Here is a 24,173-nt window from a genome sequence, read left to right as displayed (position 1 = left end):
ATATGAAGAGAAATTATAGATCAAGCGTATCGGTGCTCATCAGCCATTGGACGTAAATATTACACAACAAGTCGGAAATCATTTGTATGTTGTTGTATGTATGTTGCTGCATAAATTATGTAATGTGGCAGGGAGATATGTATACTGTAGCTAAGAAAGTAATACTAAGTGTATGTTGTGTAGTAAGCTGTTAGTAGCCCATGTGCCTGACCCTAATAATTTGGTCCCTTTCCCCCTCTCAACTTGGCCTACTGTTCTGATTTGGTGGTGCACATGTAGCCTATAACCTGTTTTAGAGAAATGTCAACATCGAATATTGTAAGAGCTTCATTGTCTGCTTATATGCCCCCTTTATTTATCCTACAATTCTGACTTGGTGTACAGGGAGATCATTAAAAACTGCCCATGACCTGAATTCTGTTGCTGTACATTTCAAAAGTGCAAAACAAATAGTTATATTGACTACGTTCTTCCTAGCTCGCTCATTAATATCTTAAGCCTCTTATCCGCTTGTTGTCCCCTTATGCCATAGTTTGTACATCTCAATTGTCAGTAGAAACCACATTCGTTTAAGGAAGTCTGCCATATCAGCTATGTTTTTTTTAAAGTAAGTAAATGAGGCTGAATTCGCTGCCAGACAAGGCTCCGCTGATAGCCAAGTGTAGCAGTAGTAAGCTGTTGGGACAGCTTTATGTAGGCCCTAACAGTTTGTGGGCACTGTTTGTCACCGTTACAGTGTAATTAATGTATTGTTGAGTGTTGATGTAGTGGCTTTGCTGGCATGCATCTAAAAACATTTTTTTGAGTTTGCTCCAAGATTTACATCCTGAAATCACCACTGAACATGGCTAATAATAGGTTTATCAGCATAGAGTGCGCCACATCATCCCATGGAATACGTCAAGGCTGCACACAGCAGAAATATCACAGAAATATTCGAGTACCTACACACCACCTTCTACAGTCAAACAAAATATACCTTTTATAGGCTGATGTGCAGTATCATGCTCATGAGATGAAATAATGAGATGCTGTGTACTGTATGTGTGGGACTGCAATAATGAGATGATGTGTACTGTATGTGTGGGACTGCAATAATGAGATGATGTGTACTGTATGTGTGGGACTGCAATAATGAGATGATGTGTACTGTATGTGTGGGACTGCAATAATGAGATGATGTGTACTGTATGTGTGGGACTGCAATAATGAGATGATGTGTACTGTATGTGTGGGACTGCAATAATGAGATGGTGTGTACTGTATGTGTGGGACTGCAATAATGAGATGATGTGTACTGTATGTGTGGGACTGCAATAATGAGATGCTGTGTACTGTATGTGTGGGACTGCAATAATGAGATGATGTGTACTGTATGTGTGGGACTGCAATAATGAGATGATGTGTACTGTATGTGTGGGACTGCAATAATGAGATGATGTGTACTGTATGTGTGGGACTGCAATAATGAGATGATGTGTACTGTATGTGTGGGACTGCAATAATGAGATGATGTGTACTGTATGTGTGGGACTGCAATAATGAGATGATGTGTACTGTATGTGTGGGACTGCAATAATGAGATGATGTGTACTGTATGTGTGGGACTGCAATAATGAGATGATGTGTACTGTATGTGTGGGACTGCAATAATGAGATGGTGTGTACTGTATGTGTGTGTGTGTGTGTGTGCGTCCGTTTCAGAGTGTTTCGAGAGTCGAGCGAGAGTCGTTCACAGCAGTCGGAGTCGACTCCAAGGGCCCTGGAGTCAGTCGTGCACCGCTGAAGAGAAGTGACATGCCTTGCAAAGTTTAGAACCGGCAGGAGGATGGCTAATGGGCGCTGCCTAGCAACCATCAAGAGTTTTAAGATCGTAGTGCGTGCCAATGCCGCCTCAGCATTATGGCTACGTTTCATACTAAGCCGTGGACAGAACTTTGACGAAATGATTACTAGGTTGTTAGGTGGAAATAAAAGTTTTGGCTTTGATACTGGCAATAGTTGGTGGTATGATGAAGTTGGTGGTATGATGAAGTTGGTGGTGTGATGAAGTTGGTGGTATGATGAAGTTGGTGGTATGATGAAGTTGGTGGTATGATAAAGTTGGTGGTATGATAAAGTTGGTGGTATGATTAAAGTTGGCGGTATGATAAGTTGGCGGTATGATAAGTTGGCGGTATGATAAAGTTGGTTGTATGATGAAGTTGGTGGTATGATGAAGTTGGTGGTATGATAAAGTTGGTGGTATGATGAAGTTAACGGTATGATGAAGTTGGCAGAAAAACGTCTTAGTGTGAAATGGATATGGAAGACTTGTGAATGCCCGCCCAAAAAGGAACAAGCACCAAAACTCATTAGTTGACCTAGCAGCAGAGGGCAGCTGGCTTTTAGTCTCTCACCTCGTTGAAGTGGACATCCTGCATGCCCACATCCTCCATCATGGATACCTCCTCATCAATGTTGGGGGTGACCACCCGGAAGGCTGAGCAGCCCTGCTTGAACATGCCTACGGACCGTTAAGGAGACGGGGACCATCATCAATAAACCAAATAGACAGATTTTTTCTTATTTCTGTGGCCTATTAGACAGGTTCTACATTAAGGGGAAAATATGATTTCACTCAGAACATTCTGTCATGTACAAACAGGCAAAAGGTCAACGTTTGAGAACTGCTCTCTCATATAGTGTGCTCTGATTGGACCTGCTGAGGTGATTAACCCTCTGGTGTTAAGAAGTAAAGAACACGTGTGAACCAACACTGAAACACAGATTACATAACCAAATCACAAATCTGGGATTGCCTGTATCAAGCGTTAGAGTACTGATTTAGGACCAGTTTTGCCTTTTTAGATCACATTGAATAAGAACAAATGGACAGGAGAACCTGATTCTAGATCAGCACTCCTACTCTGAGATGCAAGAACGACAGATTACTTAGAAATATGTGCAAATATGCACAGTATAGTATTGGACTACGTATTAATAACAAAACGATTAACTACCAATCATTTCATTAAAATCACATCACGCTGACCATTTAATTAACGCCGTGTGAAGTCTGTAAAAAGAGAAAATGGCACCACCAAGTGGCAATAATGAGCAACATACTGCACCTTTCCTCCGGAGATACTCGGCCACCAGTGCTGCCACGTGCACATAACACATGGCTGCCTGTGAACAACAGAGAACATCACAGATACATCAGTACGTTTGACTAGCCAGTCACATGACTTGAATTCATCATATTACATAATCTCACTCCATATAGAGATTCAACCATAATCCACTCCTTAAATAACTACACCTCAAAATAACACGCATCCCTCTGGCATAGGCCCATCCTCTTATACTTATACACTGTGACCCCTAGCCTGACCCCTAGCCTGACCCCTAGCCTGATGCCGATCTCGGGACAGGTCTCCATGACCCCTAGCCTGATACCAGCCTCGGACAGGTCTCTATTCTTCACACTCTGACCCCTAGCCTGGTACAGGTCTCCATTCTTCACACTCTGACCCCTAGCCTGGTACAGGTCTCGTCTCCATTCTTCACACTCTGACCCCTAGCCTGGTACAGGTCTCGTCTCCATTCTTCACACTCTGACCACTAGCCTGGTACAGACCTTGGACAGGTCACCATTCTTCAAACTCTGACCCCTAGCCTGGTACAGACCTCGGACAGGTCTCCATTCTTCACACTCTGACCCCTAGCCTGGTACAGACCTTGGACAGGTCACCATTCTTCAAACTCTGACCCCTAGCCTGGTACAGACCTCGGACAGGTCTCCATTCTTCACATGGATGCGGGCCATGCTGTCCAGCCAGGTCTTGCGGAGCTCGGGCGTGCTGGCGTAGGACTTGGCTAGGCTGTACTGCAGATCCACCAGCATCTCCGGGTCCCTCTCATGCTCCTTCATCTGAGCCGTGGCCATCAGGACCGTCCGGATCCGCTTGGTCAGGTCCTTCACATCTGACGGGAAGGCTGTGTTCTGTACAGGACAATAAACAGGAAGAGTAAAGACCAGATTATTCATGTGGTCCAATGGTAACATGGAGTTTCAATGAGAATAGAGCATCCATCGGGTTCTGACCTTGATTGTCTTGTCACCGTTGGCACAGTTGTTGATGATGGACAGGGACTGCTGGAAGCGGGTTCCTCCGATACCGATGACGTCAGCAATCAGCTGACTGACGGCGATCACCACCTGAGCGAGATGGCGGAAGTTGCACACATCAATAACAAACTAATCCCATAACCATCACGTCAATAACAAACTACTCCCATAACCATCACGTCATAAACACACTACTCCCCTAACCATCACGTCTATAACACACTACTCCCATAACCATCACGTCAATAACAAACTACTCCCATAACCATCACGTCAATAACAAACTACTCCCATAACCATCACGTCTATAACACACTACTCCCATAACCATCACGTCATAAACACACTACTCCCCTAACCATCACGTCATAAACACACTACTCCCATAACCATCACGTCATAAACACACTACTCCCCTAACCATCACGTCTATAACACACTACTCCCATAACCATCACGTCAATAACAAACTACTCCCATAACCATCACGTCAATAACAAACTACTCCCCTAACCATCACGTCAATAACAAACTACTCCCATAACCATCACGTCTATAACACACTGCTCCCCTAACCATCACGTCTATAACACACTACTCCCATAACCATCAGACAAACCACTCTTTAGGAGAGTTCCATAGACTGTTCTTCTACATAGAGACGTTCTGAGGAGACAAATGGATCAGCATGTAGAGGGTAACCCCCCCCCCATCTCTCTCTCTCTCTCTCCCTCTTTCTCACCTGTAGGTGAGTGCGGACGAAGGACTTGCGTCCTGTGTAGTCAAAGTTACTCTTCATGAGGAAGTAGAGGAGGTGGGCGGCGTCGCTGCGGATGGAGCTCAGCTTCGAGTTGCAGCACTTCAGGATCTCGTAGCAGAACGAAGCACACATGTCCGCTCGGCCCTCGAAGAAGGTGCAGGGGAACTGGAAACAGACACACAGTGATGATTAGATAGTCGGCACGGTTAAGAGAGGGAGAGAAAAACACTTGACTACTGTGAACTGTTAAGAACCAATGGCCTCCTCACCTTGTAGATGAAGGTGCGCAGCGAGGTGAAGACCTGCTTGAGGGCTGTCTCTGATTGGTTGATTTGTAGGAAGCAGAGGTGCACCTCAAACACCTTCTTCATGAGCGGGTTGTGGCCATGGTCCGAACAGAGCTGGGTCTGACAACATACGAGGACAGACAGTTAGCAACTTCAAAAGCCAGAGATTGACACTAACAGAAAACATCAAGTAAGAAGTAGAAAAAGGATGAAATATCAAATAAAATCACCAACAACATAGATCAAATGCATGTATGTAGACAAGCAGGAGGGGGTTCTTGTCAATGATTGGTAAGGCAAAGCTGAAGAGGGAGTTTCAAATTTCTTAGATAACATAATCACATAACAAGCAAGGAAGGTGATGCGTTTTACATGTTGAGGATCACTTATTATAAGCCACATGACCAGCAGTTAGGAGTGTACCTTGAATCCCATGATGAAGATGCTGAGAGTGTCCAGCACGGTGAGGCAGACCTCCGTGGCGATGTTAGCCTCCAGAACCGATTGGTTCAGCACATCAGCATCAGAGTGGCTATAGGCTGCAGAGGACACACACCACACTGCTGGAGCTCTCTCACATCACCCCTACAATACACTCCTGTACTGCTCTGGTTGCATCTCAAACGGCACCCTAATCTCTATTTAGTGCACTACTTTTTTTTTTTACCAGGGCGCATAGGGCTTTGGTCAAAAGTAGTGCACCATATAGGGAATAGGATGCCATTTGGGATGACTCTGAGTCAGGGCTGCATAGATGCCCTCTTGTGAGTAATCATTACAATACAGTCTGAAAGAATAGCTATTATTAGTATCAAGGCAACAAAAAAAAACTGCCTAAGAGGAGGAAATAATATTCAGTTGAGTTGAAAACAAACGCATTTAACTTCAGAGGTTTGAATACAATGAAATGAGTTACGAAGGGAACAGAAATGAACAGGCCAGAGGGAACAGAGGGTTTAAAAGGGCTCATTCTCAGCTAAAATGGCATGCTCTTAATTCAACCAAATGAACAGAGCTAATAGTCTGTAAGCTGCCTGTCGTTGACCTGATACATTCTTACCATGGTCTACAGATATTCCAAGAACACTTGAAATCTTTCTTACACTGAAAACACAAAGAAATTCACTTCATTAAAGGGACTCAAGTAAGATACTTGCTATAGAGCTGAACCTCTTTTGCTTTTGGTGAAGTCAATACAACGGTTACAACAGTGAACTTGGTCCTGATTAAAACCCTCCCTTCAACACATATACCGTGGTGACTGGATATGTGTTGACCCCCGAGAGGTCATATACTTTCTAGGATAAAACCCTTCACTTTTGTTCACTCAAAACCACCACATCCATGGAGAAATGGCTCAGGAACGGCTGACTTTGGACTTGGGTGTGGCACACATGATGATGATGATGGTGATGATGAGGTGACTGGCTACAGAGGGAGGGGGCTATGGTTAAGAGGCAGGTGATTGGGGACACTTACTGTGGTTAAAAGTGTATGAGTTATCCAGGCTGTTGAGTTGCTGTAAGCGGGCATGCATCATTCCCGCCCTGTTACGGGACACAGGCAAAGTCTGAGACTTCCGCTCATGTGCTGTTATGGGTCCCACCCCTTCCTGGCTCCTGATGAGGAAACAGGAAACTGTTAGACAACTGGCCCACTACCCGCAGGACCAGGGTTAGTCAAGCAGGTTAGAATGGATATCACACATACCAGGGCCAGGGTTAGTCTAGCAGGTTAGAATGGATATTACACATACCTAACTATTCTATTGATCATAAAATAGAAGGAAATACTGTATAGCCTGGTAGCCAGATCAGTTCCTGTTTAAGGTTGTCTGAATCATAAACTGTCTCCCAGGCTAGAAATAGGGCCAAAGAGAAAATAAAATCCATAGGAATGTCTGCTTTAGGTATGTTAGGAGCATTTTGAGGCTAATTTGACACACGACTATTCTTTCTACACTGAGTGTACAAAACATTAGGAACACCTTCCTAATATTGAGTTGCACCCCCTTTTGCCCTCAGAACAGTCTCAATTCGTCGGGTCCATGGACTCTACAAGGTGTCCAAAGCGTTCCACAGGGATGCTGGTCCATGTTGACTCCAATCCTTCCCACAGTTGTCAAGTTGTCTGGATGTCCTTTGGGTGGTGGATCATTCATGAAACACACAGGAAACTGTTGAGCGCGGAAAAACCCAGCAGCTTTGCCGTTCTTGACACAAACCGGTGCGCCTGGCACCTACTACCATACCCTGTTCAAAGGCACTTAAAATGTGTTGTCTTGTCCATTCACCCTCTGAATGGAACACACACACAATCCATGTCTATATTGCCACAAGGCTTATAAATCCTCCTTTAACCTGTCTCCTCCCCTTCATCTACACTGATATGAAGTGGATTTAACAAGTGACATCAATAAGGGATCATAGCTTTCACCTGGACAGTCGATGTCATGGAAAGAGCAAGTGTTCTTAATGTTTTGTGCATTCAGTGTATTTCTGATCATCTAAACAAACTTGATTCAGTGTTGATAAGTCCAGTTGTGAGGTGATCCAGAGAAGCAGACATCACTAGAGCAGCACTACAGCAGTTAGTAGCAGCAGAAGCCAACTCATGCATGTGACTATGAAAGAGACACAGTAGACGGTGAAGCTCACGGCAGGTTATAGTTGTGTGGTGCAATTACATGGCCAATCAAAGTGGTGTGGCGTTATAAGACGGCCAATCAGAAAAGAGAGAAGAAAACATGCTTTTAGTATAGGAGAGTTAATTCCATTTGTAGTCTTACCCAAGCAGGAGGGGGCAGGAGCCATGTTTGTTTAATTTACTATATTAAACTTGCCAGCATTAAAGTGAACAGATAAACAGACAGTGGTGGTGGTCAGAGAGATAGGAGAGCCATCAGGACAGAGCTCTCACAGAGAAAGTGTGTGCCAGAGTCCAGTCCAAAGGTAAATATGAGCGTATATATGAGCTGGGTGGTGTGTGGTTATATTCTGTAGTGTTTGAGGGCCTTTACTTTACTTTACAACGGTAATACAACTCAACAAACCAAGCCACACACGGGTAACATTTTAGACCTATCACTAACGACATCAAGCAATGGTTGTGTCATTCAAACAATCTCAGGTGCTACTAGAAAACATTCATAGCATCTTCAGTAGATATGGAACAGCTTGTGGTGTACTATCACGTTAAAATGGCTTGGACAATATTCACACTGACATTAAAACAGCAACATTTTCAACATGATAACTATCAACAAATGGTGTAATAAATGAAGTCATTTAGTCTCATCTATAGGTTTTACATAACAGCTTCAATTGAACCTTTCGGACAGCAACATTACCTTGCGATGCATCTCTTTCCTATATATCTGAATTGATGGAGACACACTCTGGAGACAAAAAGCATTAGACTCATTGTTACTCATTGCGGCTAATAAAAAGATGCTTAAACATACTCAATCTATACAGTAAAATGGTATAAAGTAGCATGGGGACAATGACAAGGTTAAGCTGACAGTCCGATGCTTACTCTACGAGAGTGAAGAAGTCCATGAGCTCAGTAGACGAGGCCTTGTTCCAGTAGGTAAACAGAGCATCTGAACGAAGGAGAGGCGAAGGGTTATATGTGTGTCCTACATGGTCCCCTGTATCCTAAAGTACCCTATGGGCCCTTGTTAAACAAAAGTAGTGCACAAAATAGGGAATAGGGTGTCATTTAGGACACCCCCCCCCCCCAAAAAAAAAATCGAAATCAAATGAAGTGCTCGAGTAGAGAGCGGTGAAGTCTTACCCTCAGACATGCTCTTGAGGACGTGGAGGAAGCACATGAGCAGGCTCTTGATCTCAGCCTGGTCCAGCTTGTCACAACGCAGCAGGCTGCCGCTCAGAGCTGACGCTGGCTGGCTCTGAGGGAGGTCAGAGATCAGCTAAATTACACTACAACACTCGCTACTGACAACCTGTGGTACTGCTCTATTCAGAACAGTAATGCTATTGGGAGATTTGTGCTTGTTGTTCAAATGTATCATGTTGTTTTTCTTAATGTATGGTCATCTGTACATGTTTTATAAGGCAAAAAGGGTAGGAAACAATAAGATACTAAAGAATTTTGAATGCTGATTTCTGTACCTTAAACGTTAGTATTACATGATCAGTTCAATGATAGACTCAAGTACCTTCAGTACATCTATTTCTGATGATGTAATACTAAAGGACCTTCAGTACATCTATTTCTGATGATGTAATACTAAAGTACCTTCAGTACATCTATTTCTGATGATGTAATACTAAAGTTCCTTTCAGTGCATCTATCTCCTATACATTTACATTCATATGATGCACTCATAAGCAGGTAAGCCTACTGTAATGGCTGGCAGCAAGCACAGGGTACTCATGGTGCCTAACTGACTAATGGAGTCAGTCACTCAGGCCCTTCTGGGCTCTAGATGCAGGGGAGATTGTCAGATCAGTTGTACGTGCAGGGCTTAATCACTATCCAAGCCGGGACAGAGTGCAGGAAGCAGGAATCAACAAAGCACTCTCCAAGCCGGGACAGAGAGCAGGAATCAACAAAGCACTCTCCAAGCTGGGACAGAGAGCAGGAAGCAGGAATCAACAAAGCACTCTCCAAGCCGGGACAGAGTGCAGGAAGCAGGAATCAACAAAGCACTCTCCAAGCTGGGACAGAGAGCAGGAAGCAGGAATCAACAAAGCACTCTCCAAGCCGGGACAGAGAGCAGGAAGCAGGAATCAACAAAGCACTCTCCAAGCCGGGACAGAGAGCAGGAAGCAGGAATCAACAGAGCACTCTCCAAGCCGGGACAGAGAGCAGGAAGCAGGAATCAACAAAGCACTCTCCAAGCCGGGACAGAGAGCAGGAAGCAGGAATCAACAAAGCACTCTCCAAGCCGGGACAGAGAGCAGGAAGCAACAAAGCACTCTCCAAGCCGGGACAGAGAGCAGGAAGCAACAAAGCACTCTCCAAGCCGGGACAGAGAGCAGGAAGCAACAAAGCACTCTCCAAGCCGGGACAGAGAGCAGGAAGCAACAAAGCACTCTCCAAGCTGGGACAGAGAGCAGGAAGCAACAAAGCACTCTCCAAGCCGGGACAGAGAGCAGGAAGCAACAAAGCACTCTCCAAGCCGGAACAGAGAGCAGGAAGCAGTGCAGTAGCAGATCTACCACAGCGTGGGAAAATACAGCGTTTTCCTTTACCAGCGATGAGTTAGTGTAGACCAGAGCTAACAGACTGAAGCCATATCTTGTTGACAGAGATAGTTAGCGGCTAAACTTAGCTTCCATATTCACTGATTATACCAAACATTAGGAACACCTTCCTAATATTGAGTTATACCTCCACCCTTTTGCCCTCAGAACAGCCTTCCTTCGTTGGCGCATGGACTCTACAATGTGTCGAAATATTTAGACACATTTATAAACAATCAAATGTTCTCTTTTTCCTCAGCTCCTGACGGCATATGTCTGTGTGCTTCTGAATGGAGGAGGAGGGCGTTGCCTAGGCAACCGAATACTTGTTCTCTACAACACCTGTCTTGTTTCAGCAAGGAGCAACAAAGTTTCATTGTGTTGTTGAGAATCCGTAAACGATAACCGTGCCAGCCCTAAGTTCTAGAGTTCTGAGAACAATCCTCTATAACTCTTACAGCTAAAAGAGTCACACGGCACACATGAGGGAGATCAGAAATGAAGAGACTCCAGCCGGGTTGCATGCTTCAGTGTCACTCCTACGGAAAACCAGAAAGCAGTAGCTGTGCTTCATGGCACCAGAGATTAAACTGTGTATCATCCTCCTGGCAAAGAAAGGACCTCGGCAAAGACTAAAACACACACTCACACACACAGGACACTCTTGGGAGGAAGGGGAGAAGGTAAGGGTGAGGGATGTTTATTCTAATTATGTACTTGGAGTGGAGTGGTGGGGTCATGATTCTCTGAGATACTGAGGACAGTGAGCCATAAAGTCCATGGTGGCGCGTTTGGAGCGAATTGAGTCCTCGGGTTGGGAAAATAAGCATAGCATATTGGCAGAGTGTCTCCACCTGAAATTCTCCTTCTGCCAGCAGCAGTAGTGGGTAGGTGGATGGAGAAGTCAATGACAAGTTAACAGGCACTAACCTCATAACTGTCACTGGTATAACAGGTGTACCTCTCATGTAATTGTAATTATTCGCCTACCTCCTCATGCCTTTTGCACACATTGTATGTAGACTCCCCCTTTGTTTTCTACTGTGTTATTGACTTGTTAATTGTTTATTCCATGTGTAACTCTGTGTTGTCTGCTCACACTGCTATGCCTTATCTTGGCCAGGTCGCAGTTGCAAATGAGACCTTGTTCTCAACTAGCCTACCTGGTTAAATAAAGGTGAAATAAAAAAAATAAAAAAATAAAAATGTGTCTGTCTGTGAAAATACTGAAAACGATGCATGGAAAATCCTCAAATAAATCTGTGGCCTAAATCTGACCAACTAAATAGCTGCTGAAACTCGTATTGACCCCACCCAAATATATTTCTAGCCTAACTAGACTAACAGACTAACACTAACATCACTGCAGTAGCCATGTGCTACAGTCCTCAGGCATTGGCTCGACCCTCAGTAACTGATGTCAAGCAGATCTCAGCCTGCAGTGATTTTACCAATGATAAGTAAACATGATCATCTTTAAGTAATGGTCCATGACAGTGGCTGTAGTATGAGTCCACGGTACCTTGTCCAGAGAGTTGTTCTTATCGTTGCTCTTCTCATGAAGGCTGTTTCCAGAGTCAGTGCTGATTAGGGAGCCCCGGGAGTCAGTGTGGCGGACAGAGTTAACGTTGGGGGTAGAGGATGCATGAGGGGAGGCTGAAGAACATAGAAACGTCAGCATGGTTAAATATATGACCCTTGTGTCCCTCAATCACCACTGGACAACATGAGTTAAATCTCACATCGGTGCCAAAAGGACACTGAATCTCACCGGTGCCAGAGATGACTCCAAACAAATCCTTGTGCAAACTGTTGTCAAAAAAAGTACTGGACCTCGGAGGCGTCATCATCACGGTGTTGCCCAAGAGTGGATCATCTCTTCCATTCTGAAAGGAAAATTAACCATGAGTCAAGTCTTTGCAGTTAGGGATTTGAAGTGTGGTCGTAGCCAGCCACTAGATGGCAGCCTTACGCTGTTGATTTGAGTTGTTGTCATAGCCAGCCACTAGATGGCAGCCTTACGCTGTTGATTTGAGTTGTGGTCGTAGCCAGCCACTAGTTAGCAGCCTTACGCTGTTGATTTGAGTTGTGGTCGTAGCCAGCCACTAGATGGCAGCCTTACGCTGTTGATTTGAGTTGTGGTCGTAAACAGCCACTAGTTAGCAGCCTTACGCTGTTGATTTGAGTTGTGGTCGTAGCCAGCCACTAGTTAGCAGCCTTACGCTGTTGATTTGAGTTGTGGTCGTAGCCAGCCACTAGATGGCAGCCTTACGCTGTTGATTTGAGTTGTGGTCGTAGCCAGCCACGAGATAGAAGCCTTACATTGTTGGAGTAGTTGATGGTGAATGGGGAAACTTCCTTCACGTTGAGCCTGTGGACGTTCTCCTGGAGCAGACCAAACAGGGGCAGGTAAAGGGTGGCCAACCTAGCCTGCTGGCTCTGAAATAGAGATAATCTGATTAAATCAACTTCCTTTACCCTTACGAGGAATTTCTAAATGACTAGAGAGGAAAGAGACAGAGATGACTGGGCTGCTTACCTTGGAAGTGTAGCGCTCGTCGAAGGTGTGCTTGACCATCAGGTTCTTGAGCACGTGGATGGATACCTGACGGATCTCCCGGAACTCCTGCAAGGCCCCGCCCACCTCCCGCAGCAACAGCCCAACCAGGAAGTGGTTCTTACAGAAGTCGTCTGTCAGCGAGTAGTCCAACTGGAGGTCTGGGCGGAGGACAAACAGGAGATGGACGTTAGAAAGACGACCTGAACAATCTGCTATGATGTGAACAACAACACAACCGCAGCACTGAACTGATGTTTGAACTGAAGCACTGAACTGATGTTTGAACTGAAGCACTGAACTGATGTTTGAACTGAAGCACTGAACTGATGTTTGAACTGAAGCACTGAGTTGATGTTTGAACTGAAGCACTGAGTTGATGTTTGAACTGAAGCACTGAGTTGATGTTTGAACTGAAGCACTGAACTGATGTTTGAACTGAAGCACTGAACTGATGTTTGAACTGAAGCACTGAACTGATGTTTGAACTGAAGCACTGAACTGATGTTTGAACTGAAGCACTGAACTGATGTTTGAACTGAAGCACTGAACTGATGTTTGAACTGAAGCACTGAACTGATGTTTGAACTGAAGCACTGAACTGATGTTTGAACTGATGCACTGATTTGATGTTTGCCAGAGCCGACGTTTGACCTTAAATAGACTGGTTCCAACGCCTCAGAGACAAACCTACTGCTATAGTCACACATTCCAATGAAATAAGAACTATTTGAGGCCCAAACAATTCTCCCTCTCCCTCACCCTCTCCCTCCCTCACTCCCTACCTGATAGGTAGGGGTCTTTAAGGACAGTATAGGTCTATCAGGACAGTATAGGTCTATCAGGACAGTATAGGTAAGGGTCTATCAAGACAGTATAGGTCTATCAGGACAGTATAGGTGAGGGTCTATCAGGACAGTATAGGTAAGGGTCTATCAGGACAGTATAAGTAGGGGTCAATCAGGACAGTATAGGTAGGGGTCTATCAGGACAGTATAGGTAAGGGTCTATCAGGACAGTATAAGTAGGGGTCAATCAGGACAGTATAGGTAGGGGTCTATCAGGACAGTATAGGTATATCAAGACAGTATAGGTCTATCAGGACAGTATAGGTGAGGGTCTATCAGGACAGTATAGGTAAGGGTCTATCAGGACAGTATAAGTAGGGGTCAATCAGGACAGTATAGGTAGGGGTCTATCAGGACAGTATAGGTATAGGGTCTATCAGGACAGTATAAGTAGGGGTCAATCAGGACAGTATAGGTAGGGGTCTATCAGGACAGTATAGGTATATCATGACAGTATAGGTCTATCAGGACAGTATAGGTCTATCAGGACAGTATAGGTCTATCAGGACAGTATAGGTACTGGTCTATCAGGACAGTATAGGTAGGGGTCTATCAGGTCAGTATAGGTAGGGGTCTATCAGGTCAGTATAGGTAGGGGTCTATCAGGACAGTATAGGTACTGGTCTATTAGGACAGTATAGGTAGGGGTCAATCAGGACAGTATAGGTCGGGGTCAATCAGGACAGTATAAGTAGTGTTCCATCAGGACAGTATAGGTAGGGGTCTATCAGGACAGGATAGGTAGGGGTCTATCAGGACAGGATAGGTAGGGGTCTATCAGGACAGTATAGGTCTATCAGGACAGTATAGGTAGGGGTCTATCAGGACAGTATAGGTAGGGGTCTATCAGGACAGTATAGGTAGGGGTCTATCAGGAAAGTATAGGTAGGGGTCTATCAGGACAGTATAGGTACTGGTCTATTAGGACAGTATAGGTAGGGGCTATCAGGACAGTATAGGTACTGGTCTATTAGGACAGTATAGGTAGGGGTCTATCAGGACAGTATAGGTAGGGGTCTATCAGGACAGTATAGGTAGGGGTCTATCAGGTCAGTATAGGTAGGGGTCTATCAGGACAGTATAGGTACTGGTCTATCAGGTCAGTATAGGTAGGGGTCTATCAGGACAGTATAGGTAGGGGTCTATCAGGACAGTATAGGTAGGGGTCTATCAGGACAGTATAGGTAGGGGTCTATCAGGTCAGTATAGGTCTATCAGGACAGTATAGGTAGGGGTCTATCAGGACAGGATAGGTAGGGGTCTATCAGGACAGTATAGGTAGGGGTCTATCAGGACAGTATATGTAGGGGTCTATCAGGACAGTATAGGTAGGGGTCTATCAGGACAGTATAGGTCTATCAGGACAGTATAGGTAGGGGTTTATCAGGACAGTATATGTAGGGGTCTATCAGGACAGTATAGGTAGGGGTCTATCAGGACAATATAGGTCTATCAGGACAGTATAGGTAGGGTCTATCAGGACAGTATATGTAGGGGTCTATCAGGACAGTATAGGTCTATCAGGACAGTATAGGTAGGGGTCTATCAGGACAGTATAGGTAGGGGTCTATCAGGACAGTATAGGTCTATCAGGACAGTATAGGTCTATCAGGACAGTATAGGTAGGGGTCTATCAGGACAGTATAGGTCTATCAGGACAGTATAGGTCTATTAGGACAGTATAGGTAGGGGTCTATCAGGACAGTATAGGTATGGGTCTATCAGGACAGTATAGGTCTATCAGGACAGTATAGGTAGGGGTCTATCAGGACAGTATAGGTCTATCAGGACAGTATAGGTCTATCAGGACAGTATAGGTCTATCAGGACAGTATAGGTAGGGGTCTATCAGGACAGTATAGGTCTATCAGGACAGTATATGTCTATCAGGACAGTATAGGTCTATCAGGACAGTATAGGTCTATCAGGACAGTATAGGTGAGGGTCTATCAGGACAGTATAGGTAAGGGTCTATCAGGACAGTATAAGTAGGGGTCAATCAGGACAGTATAGGTAGGGGTCTATCAGGACAGTATAGGTAAGGGTCTATCAGGACAGTATAAGTAGGGGTCAATCAGGACAGTATAGGTAGGGGTCTATCAGGACAGTATAGGTATATCAAGACAGTATAGGTCTATCAGGACAGTATAGGTGAGGGTCTATCAGGACAGTATAGGTAAGGGTCTATCAGGACAGTATAAGTAGGGGTCAATCAGGACAGTATAGGTAGGGTCTATCAGGACAGTATAGGTAAGGGTCTATCAGGACAGTATAAGTAGGGGTCAATCAGGACAGTATAGGTAGGGGTCTATCAGGACAGTATAGGTATATCAAGACAGTATAGGTCTATCAGGACAGTATAGGTGAGGGTCTATCAGGACAGTATAGGTAAGGGTCTATCAGGACAGTATAAGTAGGGGTCAATCAGGACAGTATAGGTAGGGGTCTATCAGGACAGTATAGGTAAGGGTCTATCAGGACAGTATAAGTAGGGGTCAATCAGGACAGTATAGGTAGGGGTCTATCAGGACAGTATAGGTATATCATGACAGTATAGGTCTATCAGGACAGTATAGGTCTATCAGGACAGTATAGGTCTATCAGGACAGTATAGGTACTGGTCTATCAGGACAGTATAGGTAGGGGTCTATCAGGTCAGTATAGGTAGGGGTCTATCAGGTCAGTATAGGTAGGGGTCTATCAGGACAGTATAGGTACTGGTCTATTAGGACAGTATAGGTAGGGGTCAATCAGGACAGTATAGGTCGGGGTCAATCAGGACAGTATAAGTAGTGTTCCATCAGGACAGTATAGGTAGGGGTCTATCAGGACAGGATAGGTAGGGGTCTATCAGGACAGGATAGGTAGGGGTCTATCAGGACAGTATAGGTCTATCAGGACAGTATAGGTAGGGGTCTATCAGGACAGTATAGGTAGGGGTCTATCAGGACAGTATAGGTAGGGGTCTATCAGGAAAGTATAGGTAGGGGTCTATCAGGACAGTATAGGTACTGGTCTATTAGGACAGTATAGGTAGGGGCTATCAGGACAGTATAGGTACTGGTCTATTAGGACAGTATAGGTAGGGGTCTATCAGGACAGTATAGGTAGGGGTCTATCAGGACAGTATAGGTAGGGGTCTATCAGGTCAGTATAGGTAGGGGTCTATCAGGACAGTATAGGTACTGGTCTATCAGGTCAGTATAGGTAGGGGTCTATCAGGACAGTATAGGTAGGGGTCTATCAGGACAGTATAGGTAGGGGTCTATCAGGACAGTATAGGTAGGGGTCTATCAGGTCAGTATAGGTCTATCAGGACAGTATAGGTAGGGGTCTATCAGGACAGGATAGGTAGGGGTCTATCAGGACAGTATAGGTAGGGGTCTATCAGGACAGTATATGTAGGGGTCTATCAGGACAGTATAGGTAGGGGTCTATCAGGACAGTATAGGTCTATCAGGACAGTATAGGTAGGGGTTTATCAGGACAGTATATGTAGGGTCTATCAGGACAGTATAGGTAGGGGTCTATCAGGACAATATAGGTCTATCAGGACAGTATAGGTAGGGGTCTATCAGGACAGTATATGTAGGGGTCTATCAGGACAGTATAGGTCTATCAGGACAGTATAGGTAGGGGTCTATCAGGACAGTATAGGTAGGGGTCTATCAGGACAGTATAGGTCTATCAGGACAGTATAGGTCTATCAGGACAGTATAGGTAGGGGTCTATCAGGACAGTATAGGTCTATCAGGACAGTATAGGTCTATCAGGACAGTATAGGTAGGGGTCTATCAGGAGAGTATAGGTAGGGGTCTATCAGGACAGTATAGGTCTATCAGGACAGTATAGGTAGGGGTCTATCAGGACAGTATAGGTCTATCAGGACAGTATAGGTCTATCAGGACAGTATAGGTCTATCAGGACAGTATAGGTAGGGGTCTATCAGGACAGTATAGGTCTATCAGGACAGTATAGGTAGGGGTCTATCAGGACAGTATAGGTCTATCAGCACAGTATAGGTCTATCAGGACAGTATAGGTCTATCAGGACAGTATAGGTAGGGGTCTATCAGGACAGTATAGGTCTATCAGGACAGTATAGGTCTATCAGGACAGTATAGGTCTATCAGGACAGTATAGGTAGGGGTCTATCAGGACAGTATAGGTCTATCAGGACAGTATAGGTAGGGGTCTATCAGGACAGTATAGGTCTATCAGGACAGTATAGGTCTATCAGGACAGTATAGGTAGGGGTCTATCAGGACAGTATAGGTCTATCAGGACAGTATAGGTAGGGGTCTATCAGGACAGTATAGCTGGGGTCTATCAGGACAGTATAGGTAGGGGTCTATCAGGACAGTATAGGTCTATCAGGACAGTATAGGTCTATCAGGACAGTATAGGTCTATCAGGACAGTATAGGTCTATCAGGACAGTATAGGTCTATCAGGACAGTATAGGTAGGGGGTCTATCAGGACAGTATAGGTCTATCAGGACATTATAGGTAGGGGTCTATCAGGACAGTATAGGTCTATCAGGACAGTATAGGTAGGGGTCTATCAGGACAGTATAGGTCTATCAGGACAGTATAGGTAGGGGTCTATCAGGACAGTATAGGTCTATCAGGACAGTATAGGTCTATCAGGACAGTATAGGTAGGGGTCTATCAGGACAGTATAGGTAGGGGTCTATCAGGTCAGTATAGGTAGGGGTCTATCAGGACAGTATAGGTACTGGTCTATCAGGTCAGTATAGGTAGGGTCTATCAGGACAGTATAGGTAGGGGTCTATCAGGACAGTATAGGTAGGGGTCTATCAGGACAGTATAGGTAGGGGTCTATCAGGTCAGTATAGGTCTATCAGGACAGTATAGGTAGGGGTCTATCAGGACAGGATAGGTAGGGGTCTATCAGGACAGTATAGGTAGGGTCTATCAGGACAGTATATGTAGGGGTCTATCAGGACAGTATAGGTAGGGGTCTATCAGGACAGTATAGGTCTATCAGGACAGTATAGGTAGGGGTTTATCAGGACAGTATATGTAGGGGTCTATCAGGACAGTATAGGTAGGGGTCTATCAGGACAATATAGGTCTATCAGGACAGTATAGGTAGGGGTCTATCAGGACAGTATATGTAGGGGTCTATCAGGACAGTATAGGTCTATCAGGACAGTATAGGTAGGGGTCTATCAGGACAGTATAGGTAGGGGTCTATCAGGACAGTATAGGTCTATCAGGACAGTATAGGTCTATCAGGACAGTATAGGTAGGGGTCTATCAGGACAGTATAGGTCTATCAGGACAGTATAGGTCTATCAGGACAGTATAGGTAGGGGTCTATCAGGAGAGTATAGGTAGGGGTCTATCAGGACAGTATAGGTCTATCAGGACAGTATAGGTAGGGGTCTATCAGGACAGTATAGGTCTATCAGGACAGTATAGGTCTATCAGGACAGTATAGGTCTATCAGGACAGTATAGGTAGGGGTCTATCAGGACAGTATAGGTCTATCAGGACAGTATAGGTAGGGGTCTATCAGGACAGTATAGGTCTATCAGGACAGTATAGGTCTATCAGGACAGTATAGGTCTATCAGGACAGTATAGGTAGGGGTCTATCAGGACAGTATAGGTCTATCAGGACAGTATAGGTCTATCAGGACAGTATAGGTCTATCAGGACAGTATAGGTAGGGGTCTATCAGGACAGTATAGGTCTATCAGGACAGTATAGGTAGGGGTCTATCAGGACAGTATAGGTCTATCAGGACAGTATAGGTCTATCAGGACAGTATAGGTAGGGTCTATCAGGACAGTATAGGTCTATCAGGACAGTATAGGTAGGGGTCTATCAGGACAGTATAGCTGGGGTCTATCAGGACAGTATAGGTAGGGGTCTATCAGGACAGTATAGGTCTATCAGGACAGTATAGGTCTATCAGGACAGTATAGGTCTATCAGGACAGTATAGGTCTATCAGGACAGTATAGGTCTATCAGGACAGTATAGGTAGGGGTCTATCAGGACAGTATAGGTCTATCAGGACATTATAGGTAGGGGTCTATCAGGACAGTATAGGTCTATCAGGACAGTATAGGTAGGGGTCTATCAGGACAGTATAGGTCTATCAGGACAGTATAGGTAGGGGTCTATCAGGACAGTATAGGTCTATCAGGACAGTATAGGTCTATCAGGACAGTATAGGTAGGGGTCTATCAGGACAGGATAGGTAGGGGTCTATCAGGACAGTATAGGTCTATCAGGACAGTATAGGTAGGGGTCTATCAGGACAGTATAGGTAGGGGTCTATCAGGACAGTATAGGTAGGGGTCTATCAGGAAAGTATAGGTAGGGGTCTATCAGGACAGTATAGGTACTGGTCTATTAGGACAGTATAGGTAGGGGCTATCAGGACAGTATAGGTACTGGTCTATTAGGACAGTATAGGTAGGGGTCTATCAGGACAGTATAGGTAGGGGTCTATCAGGACAGTATAGGTAGGGGTCTATCAGGTCAGTATAGGTAGGGGTCTATCAGGACAGTATAGGTACTGGTCTATCAGGTCAGTATAGGTAGGGGTCTATCAGGACAGTATAGGTAGGGGTCTATCAGGACAGTATAGGTAGGGGTCTATCAGGACAGTATAGGTAGGGGTCTATCAGGTCAGTATAGGTCTATCAGGACAGTATAGGTAGGGGTCTATCAGGACAGGATAGGTAGGGGTCTATCAGGACAGTATAGGTAGGGGTCTATCAGGACAGTATATGTAGGGTCTATCAGGACAGTATAGGTAGGGGTCTATCAGGACAGTATAGGTCTATCAGGACAGTATAGGTAGGGGTTTATCAGGACAGTATATGTAGGGTCTATCAGGACAGTATAGGTAGGGGTCTATCAGGACAATATAGGTCTATCAGGACAGTATAGGTAGGGGTCTATCAGGACAGTACATGTAGGGGTCTATCAGGACAGTATAGGTCTATCAGGACAGTATAGGTAGGGTCTATCAGGACAGTATAGGTAGGGGTCTATCAGGACAGTATAGGTCTATCAGGACAGTATAGGTCTATCAGGACAGTATAGGTAGGGGTCTATCAGGACAGTATAGGTCTATCAGGACAGTATAGGTCTATTAGGACAGTATAGGTAGGGGTCTATCAGGACAGTATAGGTAGGGGTCTATCAGGACAGTATAGGTCTATCAGGACAGTATAGGTAGGGGTCTATCAGGACAGTATAGGTCTATCAGGACAGTATAGGTCTATCAGGACAGTATAGGTCTATCAGGACAGTATAGGTAGGGGTCTATCAGGACAGTATAGGTCTATCAGGACAGTATATGTCTATCAGGACAGTATAGGTCTATCAGGACAGTATAGGTCTATCAGGACAGTATAGGTAGGGGTCTATCAGGACAGTATAGGTCTATCAGGACAGTATAGGTCTATCAGGACAGTATAGGTAGGGGTCTATCAGGACAGTATAGGTAGGGGTCTATCAGGACAGTATAGGTCTATCAGGACAGTATAGGTCTATCAGGACAGTATAGGTCTATCAGGACAGTATAGGTAGGGGTCTATCAGGACAGTATAGGTAGGGGTCTATCAGGACAGTATAGGTCTATCAGGACAGTATAGGTCTATCAGGACAGTATAGGTAGGGGTCTATCAGGACAGTATAGGTCTATCATGACAGTATAGGTAGGGGTCTATCAGGACAGTATAGGTCTATCAGGACAGTATAGGTCTATCAGGACAGTATAGGTAGGGGTCTATCAGGACAGTATAGGTCTATCAGGACAGTATAGGTAGGGGTCTATCAGGACAGTATAGCTGGGGTCTATCAGGACAGTATAGGTAGGGTCTATCAGGACAGTATAGGTCTATCAGGACAGTATAGGTAGGGGTCTATCAGGACAGTATAGGTCTATCAGGACAGTATAGGTCTATCAGGACAGTATAGGTCTATCAGGACAGTATAGGTAGGGGTCTATCAGGACAGTATAGGTCTATCAGGACAGTATAGGTCTATCAGGACAGTATAGGTCTATCAGGACAGTATAGGTAGGGGTCTATCAGGACAGTATAGGTCTATCAGGACAGTATAGGTAGGGGTCTATCAGGACAGTATAGGTCTATCAGGACAGTATAGGTCTATCAGGACAGTATAGGTAGGGGTCTATCAGGACAGTATAGGTCTATCAGGACAGTATAGGTAGGGGTCTATCAGGACAGTATAGCTGGGGTCTATCAGGACAGTATAGGTAGGGGTCTATCAGGACAGTATAGGTCTATCAGGACAGTATAGGTCTATCAGGACAGTATAGGTCTATCAGGACAGTATAGGTCTATCAGGACAGTATAGGTAGGGGTCTATCAGGACAGTATAGGTCTATCAGGACATTATAGGTAGGGGTCTATCAGGACAGTATAGGTCTATCAGGACAGTATAGGTAGGGGTCTATCAGGACAGTATAGGTCTATCAGGACAGTATAGGTAGGGGTCTATCAGGACAGTATAGGTCTATCAGGACAGTATAGGTCTATCAGGACAGTATAGGTAGGGGTCTATCAGGACAGGATAGGTAGGGGTCTATCAGGACAGTATAGGTCTATCAGGACAGTATAGGTAGGGTCTATCAGGACAGTATAGGTAGGGTCTATCAGGACAGTATAGGTAGGGTCTATCAGGAAAGTATAGGTAGGGGTCTATCAGGACAGTATAGGTACTGGTCTATTAGGACAGTATAGGTAGGGGCTATCAGGACAGTATAGGTACTGGTCTATTAGGACAGTATAGGTAGGGGTCTATCAGGACAGTATAGGTAGGGGTCCATCAGGACAGTATAGGTAGGGGTCTATCAGGTCAGTATAGGTAGGGGTCTATCAGGACAGTATAGGTACTGGTCTATCAGGTCAGTATAGGTAGGGGTCTATCAGGACAGTATAGGTAGGGGTCTATCAGGACAGTATAGGTAGGGGTCTATCAGGACAGTATAGGTAGGGGTCTATCAGGTCAGTATAGGTCTATCAGGACAGTATAGGTAGGGGTCTATCAGGACAGGATAGGTAGGGGTCTATCAGGACAGTATAGGTAGGGGTCTATCAGGACAGTATATGTAGGGGTCTATCAGGACAGTATAGGTAGGGGTCTATCAGGACAGTATAGGTCTATCAGGACAGTATAGGTAGGGGTTTATCAGGACAGTATATGTAGGGTCTATCAGGACAGTATAGGTAGGGGTCTATCAGGACAATATAGGTCTATCAGGACAGTATAGGTAGGGGTCTATCAGGACAGTACATGTAGGGGTCTATCAGGACAGTATAGGTCTATCAGGACAGTATAGGTAGGGGTCTATCAGGACAGTATAGGTAGGGGTCTATCAGGACAGTATAGGTCTATCAGGACAGTATAGGTCTATCAGGACAGTATAGGTAGGGGTCTATCAGGAGGACAGTATAGGTCTATCAGGACAGTATAGGTCTATTAGGACAGTATAGGTAGGGGTCTATCAGGACAGTATAGGTAGGGGTCTATCAGGACAGTATAGGTCTATCAGGACAGTATAGGTAGGGGTCTATCAGGACAGTATAGGTCTATCAGGACAGTATAGGTCTATCAGGACAGTATAGGTCTATCAGGACAGTATAGGTAGGGGTCTATCAGGACAGTATAGGTCTATCAGGACAGTATATGTCTATCAGGACAGTATAGGTCTATCAGGACAGTATAGGTCTATCAGGACAGTATAGGTAGGGGTCTATCAGGACAGTATAGGTCTATCAGGACAGTATAGGTCTATCAGGACAGTATAGGTAGGGGTCTATCAGGACAGTATAGGTAGGGGTCTATCAGGACAGTATAGGTCTATCAGGACAGTATAGGTCTATCAGGACAGTATAGGTCTATCAGGACAGTATAGGTAGGGGTCTATCAGGACAGTATAGGTAGGGGTCTATCAGGACAGTATAGGTCTATCAGGACAGTATAGGTCTATCAGGACAGTATAGGTAGGGGTCTATCAGGACAGTATAGGTCTATCATGACAGTATAGGTAGGGGTCTATCAGGACAGTATAGGTCTATCAGGACAGTATAGGTCTATCAGGACAGTATAGGTAGGGGTCTATCAGGAGAGTATAGGTAGGGGTCTATCAGGACAGTATAGGTCTATCAGGACAGTATAGGTAGGGGTCTATCAGGACAGTATAGGTCTATCAGGACAGTATAGGTCTATCAGGACAGTATAGGTAGGGGTCTATCAGGACAGTATAGGTCTATCAGGACAGTATAGGTAGGGGTCTATCAGGACAGTATAGGTCTATCAGGACAGTATAGGTCTATCAGGACAGTATAGGTCTATCAGGACAGTATAGGTAGGGGTCTATCAG

General features: G+C 44.9%; 1 protein-coding gene across 15 annotated transcripts in view; it reads right to left on the bottom strand.

The window, feature by feature from the left end:
* Nucleotides 1–24,173, bottom strand: part of LOC112224885 (dedicator of cytokinesis protein 9-like) — a 176,600-nt gene that overhangs the window by 12,246 nt on the left and 140,181 nt on the right. For 11 of the 15 annotated variants that reach the window (XM_042306714.1, XM_042306719.1, XM_042306718.1 and 8 more), the window contains exons 31-45: nt 12,914–13,092; nt 12,697–12,813; nt 12,146–12,260; nt 11,897–12,030; nt 8,960–9,074; nt 8,699–8,765; nt 8,511–8,558; nt 6,641–6,780; nt 5,585–5,700; nt 5,144–5,281; nt 4,857–5,039; nt 4,091–4,204; nt 3,773–3,988; nt 3,114–3,171; nt 2,400–2,506 (exon numbers count right to left, since the gene is read on the bottom strand). In XM_042306714.1, the coding sequence (XP_042162648.1) occupies nt 2,400–2,506; nt 3,114–3,171; nt 3,773–3,988; nt 4,091–4,204; nt 4,857–5,039; nt 5,144–5,281; nt 5,585–5,700; nt 6,641–6,780; nt 8,511–8,558; nt 8,699–8,765; nt 8,960–9,074; nt 11,897–12,030; nt 12,146–12,260; nt 12,697–12,813; nt 12,914–13,092 (1,847 nt within the window). The remainder of the gene's footprint in view (nt 1–2,399; nt 2,507–3,113; nt 3,172–3,772; nt 3,989–4,090; nt 4,205–4,856; nt 5,040–5,143; nt 5,282–5,584; nt 5,701–6,640; nt 6,781–8,510; nt 8,559–8,698; nt 8,766–8,959; nt 9,075–11,896; nt 12,031–12,145; nt 12,261–12,696; nt 12,814–12,913; nt 13,093–24,173) is intronic. The other 4 variants (XM_042306723.1, XM_042306716.1, XM_042306717.1 and 1 more) reach the window with 1 other exon arrangement.

The sequence above is a fragment of the Oncorhynchus tshawytscha genome, linkage group LG26 (assembly GCF_018296145.1).
Source record: "Oncorhynchus tshawytscha isolate Ot180627B linkage group LG26, Otsh_v2.0, whole genome shotgun sequence".
Lineage (NCBI taxonomy): Eukaryota > Metazoa > Chordata > Actinopteri > Salmoniformes > Salmonidae > Oncorhynchus > Oncorhynchus tshawytscha.
The sequence above is the reverse complement of the archived record's forward strand: the minus strand, read 5'-3'. Positions and strand labels throughout refer to the sequence as shown.